The 19,051-nt window shown below is 35.2% G+C and overlaps 1 protein-coding gene across 1 annotated transcript in view; it reads left to right on the forward strand.

Annotated features, from left to right (window-relative positions):
- RYR3 (ryanodine receptor 3) overlaps window positions 1-19,051 on the forward strand; it is a 197,248-nt gene that overhangs the window by 137,383 nt on the left and 40,814 nt on the right. The window contains exons 62-70 of the mRNA XM_053945141.1: window positions 789-838; window positions 1,536-1,596; window positions 2,629-2,867; window positions 3,829-3,910; window positions 7,704-7,834; window positions 10,504-10,824; window positions 12,211-12,451; window positions 12,769-12,856; window positions 12,959-13,051. Coding sequence (XP_053801116.1) covers window positions 789-838; window positions 1,536-1,596; window positions 2,629-2,867; window positions 3,829-3,910; window positions 7,704-7,834; window positions 10,504-10,824; window positions 12,211-12,451; window positions 12,769-12,856; window positions 12,959-13,051 — 1,306 coding nt within the window. The remainder of the gene's footprint in view (window positions 1-788; window positions 839-1,535; window positions 1,597-2,628; window positions 2,868-3,828; window positions 3,911-7,703; window positions 7,835-10,503; window positions 10,825-12,210; window positions 12,452-12,768; window positions 12,857-12,958; window positions 13,052-19,051) is intronic.

The raw sequence follows: 19,051 nt of genomic DNA on the forward strand, positions 1-19,051 counted from the left end.
TTTTCATCTTATAGGAAGTATAGTATCTCCTTACCATTGTGAAGATAACAATAAAAATCTGTGGTCAGTATGAGACCATACCAAGTCCTAAGGTATATGCTTCATTTTGTTATGCCCTAATTCCATTTGTAAAGTATGGCCCAAATTATATGCAAGTCTGTCTAACTGTCCTTGTTAAAGTAACCCCTATAATCTTTAGGGTGTTGGTGCTGTATTCTCTTAATTATCCTACTCTTTTGACAAGTAGGTTAGATACACAAATATCTGATATACTTGCCAGAAGCTCTTCTAGTGTGAATATATTTAGGATTCATATTATCATCATCAGAGGGTAAACACAGATTTATTTATTTATTTATTTACAAAGGACATCCTTGCAAATTATTTTAAATAGTATGAAGATTTTTAACACGAATTTCCTGCAGAATGCCAAGTAAAACACTAAAATGTTTCTCATTTTTTCCTGTCCTTACAAAAAATTTCTTATTCTGAAATAATAGCCATAAATAATGACTCAACCCCATAGTATGCAATTGTTGAAAACCACTGTCAAAGTTTTAGATTTCAAGACACCTCTGAAGTGGTGAAGTGTAGAAAATTAAAGATCTCAGGAGCTTCTAAATGTTGCTCTGCATAATGCAGTTGAATGTTATCATCATGTACCACTCAAAGTACACTTTCCAGGAGCTTTGTTTTCTTTTTCATATTCCTACTATTCTTTCCCTCTATTCTAAATAAATCCTTTCATCTTTGTCTTGTTTTGCTCTCTCTGTTCTTCTCTACTTTAGCCTGTTCTGCAAACTAGCTGCTCTTGTTAGACATAGGATCTCACTTTTTGGTAAGTAGTTAAGAAAGAGCTTGATAAAAATTTAAAGAATACATAACCATTGTTTCTCTCTTATCTGAAGGTTTTCACAACTCTAGCCAAAATTCTATTAAATGCTCCATAAGCTTCTAGTGAAATTAGTAAAGGCATTGAACATGGTTCTGAAGGTAACACTTAATAAAATACATAAAGTGTCAAAGCAGGAAGAAATAGCACATTGTCATATCTCCAGATGCCATGAAAAAAATATCAGTGCTTTGCAGTTACTTTTAGCTTTTCAAAAGTAATCTTACACTAATTCTTCTGATTTCTGTCATCCAACTGTTGAATTCAATAGACTAATTTCTCAATAGATAAAAGGGGATGTTATGAAAAATGATACACCTCCTACAAAGATACTGGTAAAAAAAAATTAAAAATAAATATACATGCTACAAGATACAGAGTTCAGAATATTGCAAGGTTAGGTGGTGACAATGTGCCTCAAGCAGACATTAGTTATTCTGTTTAGTTTTTATACGGAAATTGACTTTAAAAAAATTAAAATTATTTCTAGAACCAGACTTAACTGTGTCTTCAGTGACCTAAGGTGGGAGAATTAGGTAATATCTTGTTTAAACTGTGCATCTCCAGTAAGGATATTTTGGATCATTACATGATGCAATGTTTCCTGTGCTGTTGTGCTCTCATAGTATCTCTTTCTAACCAGGAAGTGATTCTGCTACAATGGTGAACTGCCTGCACATCTTAGCTCAGTCTCTTGACACACGGTAAGTTTGCAACTTTTGTACCAGCTGCAAAGTACTGAGGTTTCACAGAGCTTTTCAGAAGCAATTGGATTGCTTCTCTATTTTTGTAATCTTTATTTGTAATCAATGATCTTAAGAGCATCAACAATTCAGATATTGCCCTCCACAGTAGCAAATTTTGTCTAAAGTGTTTCACTTACATTTTTCTGCTCAATGTCTGTCATTCAAACACTGAAAACCCTTGTGAACCTTTCCAAGTTCATTTGAAGACTTTATGGGGAGATATAAATGACACGACCATTGGAACTGAAAGTAGTGATAACTGCAGATATTAAGAAAGTTTAGTGCACAGTGTAAAATTTGTCATTAGAAGTATGCAGAGTATATTAATATATGGACATAGTTATATTTGCTAACTTTTACTCCTTATCATTGAAGTGATTGTGTAGATTAAAACAGAGACGAGACCAATTTTTGAATTTGAGCTGTTCTGGCCTGGTTAAGTCACACAGCAGCCTGATGATGAACTTACTGTGAACTTCTTGTGAACAACACTGGCATCTTCATTAAGGGGTCAGAGAAACATACAAAATGTCAAGGAACAGGACTGTGATTCTGGTATTGCAGTTGCATTTTCTAGATTTAGGGGCTTTGGAGTAGCCTGACACACACCTAGTTACTCTGGCTCCCATAAAAAACTATAGGGATTAAGAATCTGGGGTTTTGGAGCATATTTTATAGAGAAGCTGTCTCATGACTTTTGACATTTACTGAGAAGGCATTCTCTTATTCAAAAGCAGACCACAAAAACCTGGAAAGGCAAGGCTTTGGAATCAATGTCTTTGTTGTTATTATTTTGTATTAAATACTCAAAGAAAATTGTTGCTTATACTGCTATTCAAATGTAAGTGCCCTTTTCTGTTCATAATGTGAAGTTCCCTGATACATGTGGGTATCTTCAACAACTGACAGAATGTCACTAACATGTACATAGATCTCTATACAACTAAAATATCAAGACAAAGTTGATATTTTTTCCCTTCTTTTTTTCAGAACTGTTATGAAATCAGGATCTGAGCTTGTTAAAGCAGGATTGCGTGCTTTTTTTGAAAATGCAGCTGAAGACTTGGAAAAAACTTCTGAAAATCTTAAACTGGGAAAATTTACTCATTCGCGAACACAAATCAAGGGTGTTTCACAGAATATCAATTATACTACAGTAGCATTGTTACCAATTTTAACATCAATTTTTGAGCATATCTCACAATATCATTTTGGAATAGATTTACTTTGTAAGTATTTTATTTTAATTTTGAATTTTATTCTGTTATAATGCTAGAAATGATTTTTAGAAATGACTGCATGGATTCAGAGGATGAAATTCTGTTTTCAGTAACATGTACATTTCCAGAATTATTTCTGAAATTAGCAACATAGTACCTTATTTCTAGTACATGTCCAAAAATAATACTCAATAAGCTTGATTATGTACAATATTTCTTCAAATGTTGAGAGGGAAATGAAAATATCCCTTTAAGTGCTCTCATAACAAATGTATGTATAAGACTAGTTTACTAGACAAAATTAGTGTTTCATTATATTAAAGGAATATATATATAAATATATAATATATAAAACTCACTATAAATTCCCTGTGGATTTTCCCTTACATGGGAAAACCACTGTAGGTCTTTGAATTCAAATTTTCCCTGGTTTTAGCATCAGTTAGTTTAAAAATACTGAAATGACTCCTTGAGATTCAGCAATATGCTGAATGATTTTATTACGTTCTAATGCTTGTAATGTCTGTAATTATGTTCCAACATTTTATATATATTTAGGTCATAATTAAAAGATAGATAACCATGAAAATAATTTCTTTAAAAATATGGTGAACCTTTAGATCATGTACTTAAAAGTTAGACACACACACAGAGTGATGTCATTTAGCTTAAAATTGTACTCTGCAAGTGTGATAACCTGGAATATCTTATTAGCAAGTGTCTGCAGTCCTCTTGGAATATCTAATGATCTGGTAGGCTTTGGAATAAATGAATGAATGTAGATGATAGATCAGGAATTAGAGACATTGAAAGTAATTACCACGTGGAGTGTGGACAGTCAGAATGTTCAGTATATATGTGCTAAAAGTTTTAGATATTGTTTAAGATATTGCATAAAACAGATGTTTGATATTTGAAAAGTAATCCTTAGCTGAATAAATACTGATTATGCGTTTTCATTTTCCTCTAGTGGGTGATGTACAAGTTTCATGTTACAGAATTCTTTGTAGCCTCTATTCTCTTGGGACTGGAAAGAACATCTATGTTGAAAGGTATTAAGTGTAAAACTCAGCATGCAAAATTTTCTTTTCTTTAGGTCTCTGTTGCTTAGGTTATAAAGCAGTTTGGATGAAAGGTGAATTTGAAAGAGTGAGAGATGTTTAAAATATACTTTTCCCTTGAAAATAGTTGCAATACTTCAGCATTCAATTCCACAGGGGAAAAAACCTTCAGAAGAAGTAAAAACCTTATTCTACATATGGCAGTGTATCTGCACAGAGTCTATTTTTCTCATAGGAAAAGCTAAATTTTTCTTTGGGTTGCCATTAGGTTCTCAAAGTTTTTCTACCACATATTGCTGTGATAAGTAGGCTGAGTACTAAGTAGGAAGCATCTGTTTCGCACCTAAGTCTATACCAGGTTCTCAAAAGAGTTATCCTGAGCATAAAATCCTGAGATATGCATTCTGACAACCATTGATTCTACAAAGAAAACCACTAGTTACTTGTATTTAAAAATTACTGAGGTCTACAATTCCTTTAAGCATCTAGTTGCTCTGCTATGTTTCAAGCCCTTTCTTCCAATAGAAGGGGATCGAATCTGTATTCGTTAGCTCAGAAAATAGAGTCCTAATTGCTTGTCTGTCCTAATACTTGTGAAAACTTTAGGCTAGGTGATTTTTGCTGCCTTTCTTGTGATGAAAAGTTTAAGATCCATAGGGGGAGAGAGAGACTAAACTCGAAGAAATTCAAATCTGTAGTCTGGTTAGGAGAGGCTTTGCCTAGTGTGAGGAATTCTGATCTCCAATTCCTTCCTTCCAGAGTTTAGTCAGAATTCTTTAATACAAAATGCAAGAGGTGTCTGGTGGACAGATCTTTCATCCCACTCTGCATGCATGCACATGTGTGCACAAGCTGTATGTTCTCATTCAGGCATTTATGCATCCATCTCTAATCACAAAACTATTTTCTTCTTATCTTTTTCTTCTCTTTCTGGGCTTCAAAATCCTAAATACTCCTTTACATAGATCTGAAAGGAAAAATAGGAAGTGCCTTACCCCTTATCTGGCTAGCAGTCAGGATCTCCTCACAGGAAATGAAACATGATTGTGTTTGAACTGCCTTTCAATAAGAAAAGCTCAGAGCACAAGCCTCCACTTCATTGGCAAAATCTGTAAGCACTGTACAGTTTCCTTAAACCTCTTGAAGCTAGCAGCATCACCTTTGCCTGCAGCAATTGTCTGCTTAGAATGGAAAAGTGATCGGATTGGATATATCCAAGGAAACGAATTATTCTCCTAAGGCTATGTGAGAGGTTCTCAACTGTGGATTTCATTTAGTTTGTTTTTCACTAGTCTCAGACTCCTAAATTACAGTTTTAGGCAGACATCAGTGTCTAGGTGGGAAGTAGGATTTCAAACACAATGCTCAATGTTTCAGGAAACTTAGAAGTGAGTGATTGAGCTGACTTGAACAGTTATTCATATCAAGCAATGTTCAGTTTCAGGATCAAATTGCACGTTTTTCTCCTAGTGAATTTTGGCAGAGACATTAAGAAGTTTAATCTTTCATTGTAGAATGAGTCATAGTGCACTTTTCATAGATAAATATCTCTTTTTATGGCTGAAATAGTTCTGCTGGCTGCAGGGGCTCAGAACTAATTCTTAATTCAATTGCTGCTGCTACCCTGTTAAGACAAACTTCAATTGTCGTATGTTTTATCTTTTGTACAAAGACTGTTTTGCTTCTTTAGGATGACGGAGTTGTTTTTGATTTTTCTGTGAACATTTCTTCTCTAAAAGTCTCCATGATCCATAAATGTTGAGAACTGGATGCAAAATGCTGTAGCTCTTGATTACTTTGAGCTCTAATGCTCTCCTGACTGGATACCTTTCTTCACGGTGTTTCACTTGTCTTGATTCACTAATAGATGATCCTTGCAAAGACACCTTTCCCTCACACTTGCCAAGGGTTGCCTCCAGAGGCTGAGTTTCTGCCCTTTCCCCAGTCCCTTTTGCAATGCCCGCATGCCAGGATAGGGATCCCAGATCCCAGATGCTCGGCTTCACTACCATCCAATTTCATATTGTGGGTCACGACATCTCAGCATTGGAGCAGCCAGGTCACGAGGGGCTCACCTGACTGGTGGATTAAATCTATTCACACATCTCGCAGCTCACCCAGGGATAGATAGCAGGTGATTATCTCTCACCCTGAGTCTTCCTCCTTGTGAGGGCCCTACTTCCTCTTCCTCCCTCAGTAAGCAAACTGATTTTGTCTGTCTTGTATTTTTTCTTCTGTGTAGGGGTTACTGCTACTGGCACAGGTTGTTCCTCTGGTTCAGCTGCAGTTTGAGTGGCCACAATGCATTGCTTTCCTCCTCCTCCTCCCCCTGAGGGTGCTGTCTAGTCCCAAGCAGTGTCCAAAGATAGTAGCTAGAGCCCAGCATGTTTCATAACTTTGCACCTCCCCAAAACCGCCACAGCAGTTTTCCTTCAAATATTCTGCCACTTTATCAAGCACTGTAGTTGCTCTGGGGTGAACTTAAAAACCATTGGAGCAGAATCATCCTTCAAAGGTCAGCTCATTTTGTTCTACCTTCCATACCACTTGTGACTATCCACCCTTGGGACAGATCTCTGAAATACTCCCCTAAAAATCTCTTTTGAAACTCCATGGTGCAGACTAAAGTGAGGGGACCCAGCAGACCAAATAGAAGAGCATGCTTTCCTTAACATTCAAGGGAAGTTCAAAATCCTCAAAAGCAGTGGTAACAGACTTGAAGGAAGATAAAGGGGTGAAAAGCTGGGGAAAATATCCACCCTCTTCTTCCCACAGGCTGGGTACAATTATTAATTCTAACTACCTCACTCCCTGAGGTAGTCCTCAAGGTAAGGGCAGAAGGACAACACTGAATACACATCCTAAATGGCCTTCATTGTCCTTGTTATCATGTCATAAGCTGATATTACACAGTGCAGCAACAAAGCAACCCTGATCCCTCTCCCTGCTCTGAGAAATCACCATGAGGAACACATATTGCATGTATGGGAATGTAAACAGCGTTAGGTACCACAGCCACGTGAACAGACCAAGCAACCTTGTGACCAGTGGCTCTGGATCTAATACAACAAAGGCTTAGATCACTTTTGCTTTCTATCCACTCTGGTCAGATCTATTGTTATCTCACCCTTTTCTGTCCTACATGGGGTGCCAAATAAGGGTGTTGGTTTCAAAGTGGTATTCCCTAAGCATTTCCCACAGAAACACTCCAAACCATGTGCCACTTGCTCAGTCCCTCCTACCCCGTTCCTGTGGTGGATGGAGGGAAGAACTGAAGACACTAATGGTAAATATCATGGGTTGAGATAAGAGTAATTTACTGGAAACAGCAACAAAATAAGGCAATGAACAGTAAGAGCAACAATGCTAACGATGGTGTACAAGGAAGAGGCAAGCAACTCACATGCAATTGCTCGTCACCACACAGGAGCCCCGACAATGCCGGACCCCTAAGGAACCCTGTCCCTGGCAATGACATGAGGTGGCATAGAATAACCTCTGGGTCCTGTCCATGCCAAAAATTAACCCTGTCCTGATCAGAACCAGAACACTGGTGGAGGTGGGGTTTTTTAAACTGTTTTTCTTGCACCACTCTGATCTCTGGTAGTTCTTTTCATGTGAGAAATCAATTTTTTCTAAGTTGTCAGATAGTTCCTAACGTTTAAAAAATATTTTAAAAAATCAAATATAAATACTAACAGTTCTTTTTATCATGTATGCTAGACACTGAAAGTCTGGTGAAACTTTTTCCTCTCAGATGACTTTTAGTGTTTCTCATATACAGGCAGCGTCCCGCACTTGGTGAGTGTTTAGCATCTCTTGCGGCAGCCATTCCAGTAGCATTCCTTGAACCTTCCCTCAACCATTACAATCCACTGTCTGTTTTCAACACAAAAAGTGCAAGGGAAAGAGCAAGTAAGTACTGTTCCTCACAAAAAAAACCCACCAAACCAACAACAACAACAAAAAAAACCTGTTCACTCCACTCCTACTAAATAATGGAAGTTGTGTAATGAAAAAGCCCTGAATGTATGCCTCAGCAGAGAGCTCCTGCTACTGATGTTTCATTGCTTGCCATTTTAGCCTTACTCAATTTTGTTGAAACTGTGCCAACAATGTTCTCTTTCTCCTAGTATTTTTTGATATTTTTCTGAACATGATGTTTGAATACTTTTCTAAAGATGCACACCATAATATTTTAAGCTTAATTGAAGATCTACATATCTACATTACAAAATACAGTTGTGTTCATGTAGCAAAATGCAAGAGGTATAATATCTGATTTAAGTGAACCAGAAAATAATTGCTATGGTTTTGTTGTCTAACCAGTCATCCAAAGCATTTTGGTATAGGTAACTCCCAGCAGAATATGATTAATTCCATGAAACCTTGATGAAAAGGGGACCTCGACAAATTGGACAGATGGGCAGAGAATAACTACCTGAAATTCAACAAAGGCAAATGTAGGGTCCTGCACCTGCAGAAGAATAACCCCACGGACCAGCCCAGACTGAGGGCTGACCTGCTGGAAAGCAGCTCTGTGGAGAAAGGTCTGGGGGCACAGGTTGACAACAAACTGTCCCTGAGCCAGCAGTGTGTCCTTGTGGCCAAGAAGGCCACTGTGACTTGTATTAGGAAGAGCATGGCCAGCAGGTCAAGGAAGGTGATCCTGCCCCTCTGCTCAGCCCTGGTGAGGCCTGACCAGCCCTGGTGAGTGCTGTGTCCAGTTCTGAGCTCCTCAGGGCAAGAGAGACAGGGAGCTCCTGGAGTGGATCCAGTGAAGGGCAACAAAGATGATGAGGGGACTGGAGCATCCCTCTTACAAGGAAAGGCTGAGGGAGCTGGGCCTGTTCAGTCTCACAAAGAGATGACTGAGAGGGGACCTCATCAATGTATACAAAATATCTAAAGGGAGGGTGTCAAGAGGATGGAGCCAGGTTCTCCTCTGTGGTGCCTGGCAATAGGAAAATAGGCAACAGGCAGAAATTGATGCACAGGAAGTTTCACCTAACATGAGGAAGAACTTTCCTGTGTGGGTGACTGTGCATTGGACCAGATTGCTCAGAGAGGTTGTGGAATCTCCCTCACAGGAGACACTCAAGAACCATCTGAACACCAACCTGTGCCATGAGATCTAGGAATATCCTTGCTTGAGCAGGACCAGATCATAGAATCATAGAATAACCTGAGTTGGAAGGGACTCACAAGGATCATTGAGTCCAACTCCTGGCCCTGCACAGGACTCCCCAACAATCACACTGTGGGCCTGAGTGTGTTATCCAAATGCTTCTTGAACTCTGTCAGGCTGGTGTTGTGACCACTTCCCAAGTGACTAGATCAAACTTCTCATAATGCTTCCCCTTCAGAGCCTTCTCCATCCTTGTGGCCCCCCTTTAGGTACTCTCTAAAAGTTTAATGTCTTTTTAATGTTCTGATGCCCAAAACTGCACACAGTAGTAAGGCCTCACCTCAAGGTGAGGCAGCCCCAGTGGAGAGCAGAGGGGACAATCCCCTCCCTTGCCTGGCTGTGATGCTGTGCCTGATGCACTCCAGGACACGACTGGCCCTCCTGGCTGCCAGGGCACTGCTGACTCATAACAAACTTGCTGCCAAACAGGATTCTAAGTTCTTTTCCAAGACACTGCTTTCCAGCATCTCATTTCTCATCTACACACACAACTCCACAATGGGCCTTACCCATTCTCTGTTTCTATTGAAAAGAACATGAGTCCTTCTGCATTGAATTTCTTTGCTTGCTTCTCTCCCAGCTTACTCTTGATAGACTCACATCTTAAAATATTTCAGCATTTTCCTCGCTGATCCAGAAAGAGTCACTACCTGCCAAAATCATTGTACCTTTAAACAAACAAACAATGAAAATACAGGTAGATTGATTTCCTATGCTTCATAAAGTTTTTTCCATATAAAAGCAGTTAAGGAAAAGCTTCTGCTAGCTCTTCCTCCCTATCAGGTCTGCTTTATAGGAACAGTACTATACCCATTACCATATCCAAAAACAGTGGAAGAATTTCACTTGAGGGACTGTTGCTAGATTGCGATGGGTTGTTAATTGCTGAACAAGCATCATTCATTTTCTAATACAAGCATATGATAACTGGAATTCTTTCCTGGCATCTTCATTGGGAGATAGTCCATGAACTAAGTACAGTTTTATTTTAACCCCACCCAAAATTTTAAATTGTTTATTTTCCTTTCCCCAAGGTAGATTTAATCTTTGACAAATCAGCATAAAATGTGAATAATTATGAATACAATATCCAGAGTATAACCAATATTAAAATAAGCTTTCTCTTCTGCACTTTTACGTAGCTCACCAGATAATTGCAGGACACCTTAGGGTAAAGCCATAGCTTAATGGCAGTTATTATTTACATTATTGCTATATGCACATCATCTGTAAAGCATAGTTTATGAAAGGAAATACCCATGCATACCGCAAAGTGTTACTGCCTGTCCAAGATGGTGAAGGAAAAAAATCAGAGCCATTTGTATTTAGGGTTTAAACACAGATGTTCTCTTTTATTTTGCTAATTAATATTTTGGTTTTTTATCCTTACTTGCAGTTTTAGGTATGCCTGATACAGTAGAAGAAATGTGTCCAGAGATCCCTCAGCTGGATAGACTAATAAAGGAAATAAATGATTTAGCAGAGTCTGGAGCAAGGTATACTGAAATGCCTCATGTAATTGAGGTGATCCTACCCATGCTATGCAACTATTTATCCTACTGGTGGGAAAGAGGGTCTGAGAGTGTTCCTCAAAGTGCTGGGCCTTGCTGTACAATGATAACATCTGAGCATCTGAGCATTGTCCTTGGAAACATTCTAAAAATCATTAACAACAATCTGGGAATAGATGAAGCCTCTTGGATGAAAAGAATTGCAGGTACTGTAAATATTTTTGAACAGTAATTGTACTAATAATATTTAATTACTTTGCTATGCTTTACCTTATTGGCCCCTGATATAATAACAAACAATTATAACTAACATCATGAAAGAAAGATAAATAAAATATAAGTAACAATAAGATAAATATATTTATATTTTATTATCAGCTATATGCATGCATTGTAGCACCACTGTGAGTAAAGAGCTTTCTATTCACCATAAGAGATTTTGAAAAATCTCCTTCTCTGTGCACTGTAAAAGAGCCTTAGTGCTTAATTTGGAGTTGTGAATTCCATTGATTTTCAAGACACCTGAGTTTTACAGTAGAGTGAATTATGTTCATGAAACATCAGGACAAAATGGAAAGTGTAAATGGTGAAATCATCTCAGGAGTAACCCAAGCTCAAAATTAGTTGGTTTACCTGAATAAATGTGTGAGCTATTAAATAAGCTGAAAGTTTTTTCAAAATGTTATATAAGATATAGTATCTATCTTGCTAAAGAAGTTTATAATATCCAAATTTTATCATTCATATTATACAGTGTAAGAATATAATGTGCAATAACATGGCTCAAGAAAATCTATGTAAAGGTAATAATTTCCTGCTAAATTTGAATAACCAGTACCCATTAGTACTGTGGTTTTGGTATCTTAAATGCTGGAAGGTCTTTAATAATAACAAGGATTCCATTAAAATTTAGGAAGAAATTTGCTGCTTAGTTGTAGAGAGTGTTTCCCGCAGTTTTGTACTGATTGTTCATTTACATAAGATGATAATATACTCATGTTGTTCTTGCAAGGATTTTTGACTGGGGTAGTTTGCACTTTATTACTAGTACTTGTACAAAATTATCTCTGACCTTCAATTATTCACTCATTCTCTGCATTTTAACTTGCCTAAGGCAGAGAAGTAGCAGAGAAGTAAAGGAATCCTTAAAGAACACTATCTTCTGGTGGTTTTCTGACATTAGATTAAAAAAACCATCCCAGACACAAAAAAAAAAAAAAAAAACCCGAAAAAAACCCAAAAAGTATTTTTCTAAGGACTTTGTGTCTCAATCCTTATTTTGCTAAGGTTCTTAGTTAGAGATGTGGGACTTGCCAAAACCAAGTAGTTTAATTTATATAAGACTTAATTTATATAAGATAGTTTAATTTATATAAGACTGAAATACTTATAATCCAAATCCACAGTGATTTAATCTCTCAATACACAGTTTTTATAAAGCTATATTCATAACTTTATTAATAATTTTATGGTGGAGAAATTTATGAAGCCCCATAACCTTTACTGTTTCTACAACTTCAGCATTCATGTTAATACAATGAACAACACCAGTTATGCATTAATCATAGAATTATCTATATTTTCATGTATAGTTTATGCTCAGCCCATCATCAGCAAAGCCAGACCTGATCTTCTCAGATCTCACTTTATTCCAACACTGGATAAATTGAAGAAAAAAGCTACAAAGATAGTGATGGAAGAAGAGCAACTGAAAGCAGACAATAAAAATGACACGCAAGAAGCTGAGCTACTCATTCTTGATGAGTTTGCTGTACTTTGTAGAGACCTTTATGCCTTCTATCCAATGTTGATACGTTATGTAGACAACAACAGGTAAAAAAATCTAATAATTAAACTCATATTTGTTATTTAAATATATCAGAATCTATGATAAGACAATCAGGAGGAATACAGTTCACTTAATCTTAGGGTGAGAATCTGATCCTGCATGTTTTAAGATTCTTAAAGCGTAATCCTGAATAATTTAAGATTCTTAAAGAATCCTGTACCTTGAATTCACACCTTTTGCTCAGATGCAAATTCCTAGATTAACCAGAAAAATGTTACCTGATCTATTAAATAGGGATCATTATGTTAAACTGTCTTCTTTTAAGTATATACTTTTAAATGTCTCTTATTTTTGTAATTAGAGCTAATTGGCTAAAGAAACCAGATGCGGATTCTGATGAACTCTTTCGAATGGTGGCTGAAGTTTTTATCCTGTGGTGTAAATCACATGTAAGATAAAATGTGCACTTTTCCTTTCATTTCATTCTATTTTTAAATATAAATGGTGTATATGCATATGAGTTAAACCTCTGGTGATTTATTTTTTTTTAGAATTTTAAAAGAGAAGAACAAAATTTTGTGATTCAGAATGAAATCAACAATTTGGCATTTTTAACAGGAGACACCAAGAGCAAGATGTCTAAAGTAAGTTAATGAAAAATTGTGGATCAGGTAAATCTACACCATGTGTTTAATATGTTGAAAGAAGGCTCTGAAAATCTACTCAGATTGCAGCTGCTCTGCTGTTAGAAAAAAAAAAAGTTATGCTTCTTGATGACAGATGTGACAACTAATATGCAAAATATAGTCTATGTACCTTAGAGTTACTCACTAAATGTCTGCTAATACTCAAAGACACAAGATTAAAATAAGTCTTGATTTGAAAAAGTTGCACATATAAGAAAATATGGGTTGTATTATAAAATATGGATTATTGTACATTCAGGAAAGAAAAAGGTGGACACTTATAAATGCAAGGGAAGAAACATTGCCTCATCATTTTTATACTATATACTATATATTTTTATACTCAATCTGTATTGTTCTGTCAGCTCTGATGGAGCACAGTTGTCTTTGCATATACCTCTGTATTTATATATATATTGTGTGCTATATATGCACTATTTTTCTTGTTTCCTATCAATTAACACATTCATTTCTTTTTTGTTAATTTTCAATATGACAAGATGCTGATATGATGGCTTCAAAGTACATCTTGTTACCTGTACAATAGAGAAATTGTCAAGGTAATTGTAAAAGGCTGCTTTGACCTTAGCTGAGGAAATTGCCTTACTCCCTAAAGCCAGATGAAGTCTAATTCCAAATTAGTGTTGGTAAATATAGTGAAGAAACCCTTTCTTTTATTTGTATTTATAATGGTTTTGGAGGTGAAGGTGTAGCAGAGAAGTAGCAATTAAAGTTTTGTATTTCACTATACTTTGGTTTCCTGTAACTTAGCTACTGTAAGTCCATTTTCAAACAATAGTGAACAAGATAAAACGTACCATTAAATCTTTAAATTATCTTTAAAAATGTGTTTTAAAATGTGTTTAAAACCCAAGCTTTTTTTCCTACGAATTTTTAAAGATTTGAAACCTGACTAAGCCAAACCCTGATATTGGAATTTTTACAAGCAAAAATAGCATATTATCTGTTCATCATTAGTTTATGACTGGCACTGAAAAACAAGTCCAACTTTATAAGGAATTCTATATTTGGAGATAAGGAAATTTCTAACCTGTTTTCTTGTTGTTAAGATGCAGCTTATCAAGATTGTTTGATAGAATTGGAATGTTTCTATCATCCCTATATAACAAGATAAACAGTGGGCACATCCAGGCTATTTGAGGAGCAGTTGATCAATATAACAGACTATAATATGTAGCTCTGTACTTTTATCATATGGCAATCATTGCACACACATTTATTATGTGTATTTTAACATTTATACAACTAGACTGAGGAGACAAAAATAGGTGTACTTTCTTCTTTTAGACACCATAGATTAGAAACAGTATATTTAATCTAAATTGTGTCCCACTTCAGTACTGATAACAGGATAATATGAAGTGTTAGTGTCATATTTTTGTCAGTCTGGCATGGCAAGAATAAAAAGACAAGTCTTTACAAAATGAGAAATAGGTATGTCTCATACTGCTCTGATTTTGATAAAATCACATTAATTTAACATCAAGAATCTCTATTACCCAAATCTGATTTTGAGATTATATTTTCAAATGCCTGTTGTGTGTATTTAAGTATACAAATACACTATGTATGAATAATTGTATGAATATATTTGTAACAGAGATGTAGATGCATATGTAAACACGTTTTTATTCCATGGGTATACAGTACAGAGAGAATCTGGGGGTTTTTGTATGCATATAATTTTTTGTAAGCAAATTAATGTTAACTTACGGCATTCCAGAACAATGTGCATGGTTATTGCTAATAAAGGAAGAAGGAAAATACTATATTGTTCATGACTGAATATTTTATTAATATAGTACTGTAACGACAGGCATGATTGCAGAACAGCTGATAATTTAGACACTTGCTTGATGATGATTTAAATAACATGATGAAATATATGAAGTGTCTTTTAGAAGGGTTGTATTGGTTTTCTATATATGGTTTCTAATCAGGAAATTGCTAATATTTCATAATATAACATGTAAGTGGTCTAAACTCAGCACATCCAATAAATTATAGATTTTCATCTGGGTTTTTTTTTTTTTTTTTTTTAAGACTACGTAGCTTAAAAGAAACAAGAAAATCTCTAAGTAACTGAATTTCAGATTTTCTTGCACGTTTGATATTTATTTCTATCCATAGACATTGATCAGTAGAGGACATTACGTCAGGGAACATTGTAATTTCTTGCTTTAATATCAACATTTATCTCAAAAAGTAGCAAGTTTATTGAATAATTAGCCCTTTCCTCTTTATCACTTATTCCTCTTTATTCACATTATTTCTAGTGGAAGCAATCTCATCCAATATTCAAGCATGAAAAACTGAATATGAAAATTGGCTATTGACAGTGGGCCCAGGACAGAACATTTTGTGGTCTCCTAAATGAATAAGGCCCCAGGCTGACCTCAGACTGCCTTAGATAACAGAAACAGAGACTTAGTGTTGTTGTATGATAAAAAATACTGGGATGCTATCAAAGTGTAAGGTGTAGTACATCCTGTACAAAAGGTTCTATATCCTTACATGCCATTTGGAAGGAAAAAAAAAGAAAGCAGAGGAGGAAGGAGTAACATTATGTTACTTATCAGTAGCTAATATCCATGGTAACAAATGATTCATCATTACAATCAAGAAATTCAATAAGTACCCATTGTATTTTTATTATACTATGAACTTTGTTACTAGTTTTTCAAATAAATGTATTAACAGCTGAGAATTTAATTTTTCTTTTCTAAAAATATGGCAGCAGAATGCTCGGAGGGGAATGGTAAGTTAGAGAACTTTCAGTCTGAGAGAGACTGGTAATTTAGATCACATTGAAATACCAGATTTGTGATAGAAGTGTTGAAATGGAGAAGTTAAACACATTCAACTCCACTAGTCTGTTATTTTTGACCCCTTCATAGGTTTCTTGATAAAATAACCTTTTGGTTAAGAGGAAATTATGTCCTATTGTGTTTTTCAGTTAATTGGAATAAAAGACTGAATGTAATTTTTCTGTATCAGTTTTGGAATCTAAATGAATGTGTGGCTGGATATACACTCTCCGTTGCTAAACATTTACATGTCCTATTAAAGTTTTATTTGACTTGCCCTCATTAATTTTTATAATCTATTCTTAAGAATAGATTGAGTAGACCTATTATAGAAGTTAGAGGCAGTCATAAAATGCAAGTTTGTATTATGAAACAACGTGGTTGTTTGTGCCCATCTGTAACATGTAGTACATATTGTTTGCAGATTTACAATAGTTAGGGGATTTCATTTTAGTATTTTCTGCAGGAATTTTAGATCTCTTCTTTGAGAGTATTTCAATTGCATAGAATACATTTTCTTTGGATATACTGAGGTAAATCAGGAGCGGATTATTTTTATGATCAGCTACAATAAGTTAAATATAATTAACATTTCCTTATCTTTAGTGTATACATACACCTGTATATACCTGCTGAGCCATGTCTATGCAGCATCTACATATTTCACACAACTGAAATTTTAAATTAAAACTTGCTATTTGTCTAAGGTATTAAATATTATAAGATGCTAAGATTCTAACACTTAATTTGAATATTAGTCCTTCCCTCTTCTTTACTTGTACCTGCTTTTCTTACTGTGTGATATAAATTGAGTAGGCTATAAAAAGATTTTAATAATAGCTTGACATAATTTTGAAACTTATTCAGGTATCACTAGAAAACAAAGTTACTTTTAGGGCAGAATGACAGAAGTGAGGGCTTGTGTGTGATTTTTTTTCTGCTTGTTTTTAACCAACAGCTTTCTATAGTATTTTCCTATGCCTGGTGGAGGATTTTTTTTCAGAAATAGTTTATTTTATCTTACCATAAATAAATAGTTTTGTTGTTATTTCTTAAGATTTCCTGACACAATTATAATATAATGTTGACTATGGAATACATATTTATTTGAGTGTATTTATGGTATTAATATAATAAATGGGAAAAATCCTCTGTATGTATGAGAGTTACGGCTGAATTTATAATATTCTTCTCAAAATGGGTACTGCTGAGAGATGCAAGCTAAAGTATTCTTTCATGCTGTCTTCAAAAGAGTAATTAGCTATGCAATGGGAATATAGATCTGTAAATTAAGTGCTAGACCTTGCCAGTGATAGTTTGATTTTTAATCAAAGTTTTTTTCTCAAATATATTTAGGAGGGGAAGAGGTAGAAAAAGTTATTTTTGTGAAAATGTGAATATTTTTCATTAGTGGATTATCCAGAGTTGCAGACACCTTTCTTCTTTTAAAATTGGGAAGAGATGCAGTAATCAATGATAGTCCTTATATTACTGGATGTCCTTATATGTGCAAGCAACAAATGGAAGTGTGTGGTAGAACAGCAACAGAAATTCAGAAGTTCAATCATTCAATAAAGATTAAGCTGATTTCACTAAGATCTCATTTGGTTGTGCATTTACAGTCTATTATTTTAGCTATGAGCTTAATATATTTTTACTGTCCTCATAAAGCTGAGTAAGTTTATAAGTAACTTGTAAAATTATCATCCTTTCATCTCTTTTACTTATGCTTTTTTTTCCCCTTTATTTTTCTTTCATACAGGCCATGCAAGTAAAGGTACAGGTCAAAGTGCATGATGTGTCTTTGTTTTAGATTTAGAGATGATCAGGCTCCAAGCTCTCTTTCCATTGATCATAGCAGTGGCGTCACAAAGTGAAGCACCACGATCCACCTACTATAAATTTTGTCCCAGCTAAAGTGGCGGTCTTTGACCAGAGGAGCTGAAATTCACTTTGGCACTCCTAAATATTGCTTAATGTGAAACTGTACTAAAGCTATCTTTTTAAAACTGTTTTAGATATACATTCTGCCTCTGCTGTCCTTCTGCATTCTGTTTTTTTTTTTTTTTTTTTTTGCTAAAATAGTGAAGTAGACATTGTAAAAGAAATGTCTAAGTAGAGTCATTAGAAAGATGTATTTGGCTTGTTCAAGAAGAATATTTGGGAAAAATGTGCTATAACCTCTACCCCATCTGCAGGTGAATTGTATTAAATCCAATAAGTTTAAATAAGATATACAGTTCAAATCCTATCTTTTTCCAAAAGTAAAATGGTCTTTACTAAAGGTGTGAGGCATGACAAAGCTTTAGAATAACCCTTACTTCTTTTATGTACTTAAAGTATTTGAAGATTTCCTCCAATGAACTATAGGTCACTTTCCTTCCCATCATTCATATTCCTTTTTTTTAATATAAATTTCTAAAAATAGATGGGTACTTTCTGACCTATGGTCATTCTTCATGGGTGAAGTAGAATAAGCAGCAAAATGGAGCATAAATCCTTTCATCTTTCCCTTTATTTACCCTGTGTGCTGAGAAGCACACATGATGCTGTGAAGAGCTTTTAATCAATTAAACTGGAGACATGAGTTAAAAAGGGAGAAGCTCTGTTAAACTAATAACCTGATTTCATGCTTTGCTATTGTCAAATTTCTCCAGTATACTGAGTAGGAGTTAATGACTGCCCTCACAGTAATTTCAAAGAACCAAAGCTCAAAGAGGGATGGAAATACAAAAACTATAATTTCTATAATCTTAACCAGTTTTAGCTGATTTTAAAGTGTAAATAAACTATTTCTTCCTTGTCATTGTGTATTTAGTTATTATTAGTCTACTAAAGAATCTGTAATTGGTTTGTGGTATACAGATTTTTTCAGAAATATCCATTTGACTGTTTAGATCCTTAGAAAAGTAAGACTATTACATGCTTTTAGGCAACCCAATTATATCATTCCTCCTGTTTAGGTCCTTTTAGCACAGTTAATTATTTAGGCAAAATATATCTGATTTAATGCTCTTTACATATGTAATGCAGGTATTGTGTGTGCATAGGTGCATATTAGAACTGAAAGAGACAAAATTCCATTGTCATTTAGGTTCCAGTCTGTGACTCTACTTATACATTTAGCAGC

The sequence above is a fragment of the Vidua chalybeata genome, chromosome 6, assembly GCF_026979565.1.
Source record: "Vidua chalybeata isolate OUT-0048 chromosome 6, bVidCha1 merged haplotype, whole genome shotgun sequence".
Lineage (NCBI taxonomy): Eukaryota > Metazoa > Chordata > Aves > Passeriformes > Viduidae > Vidua > Vidua chalybeata.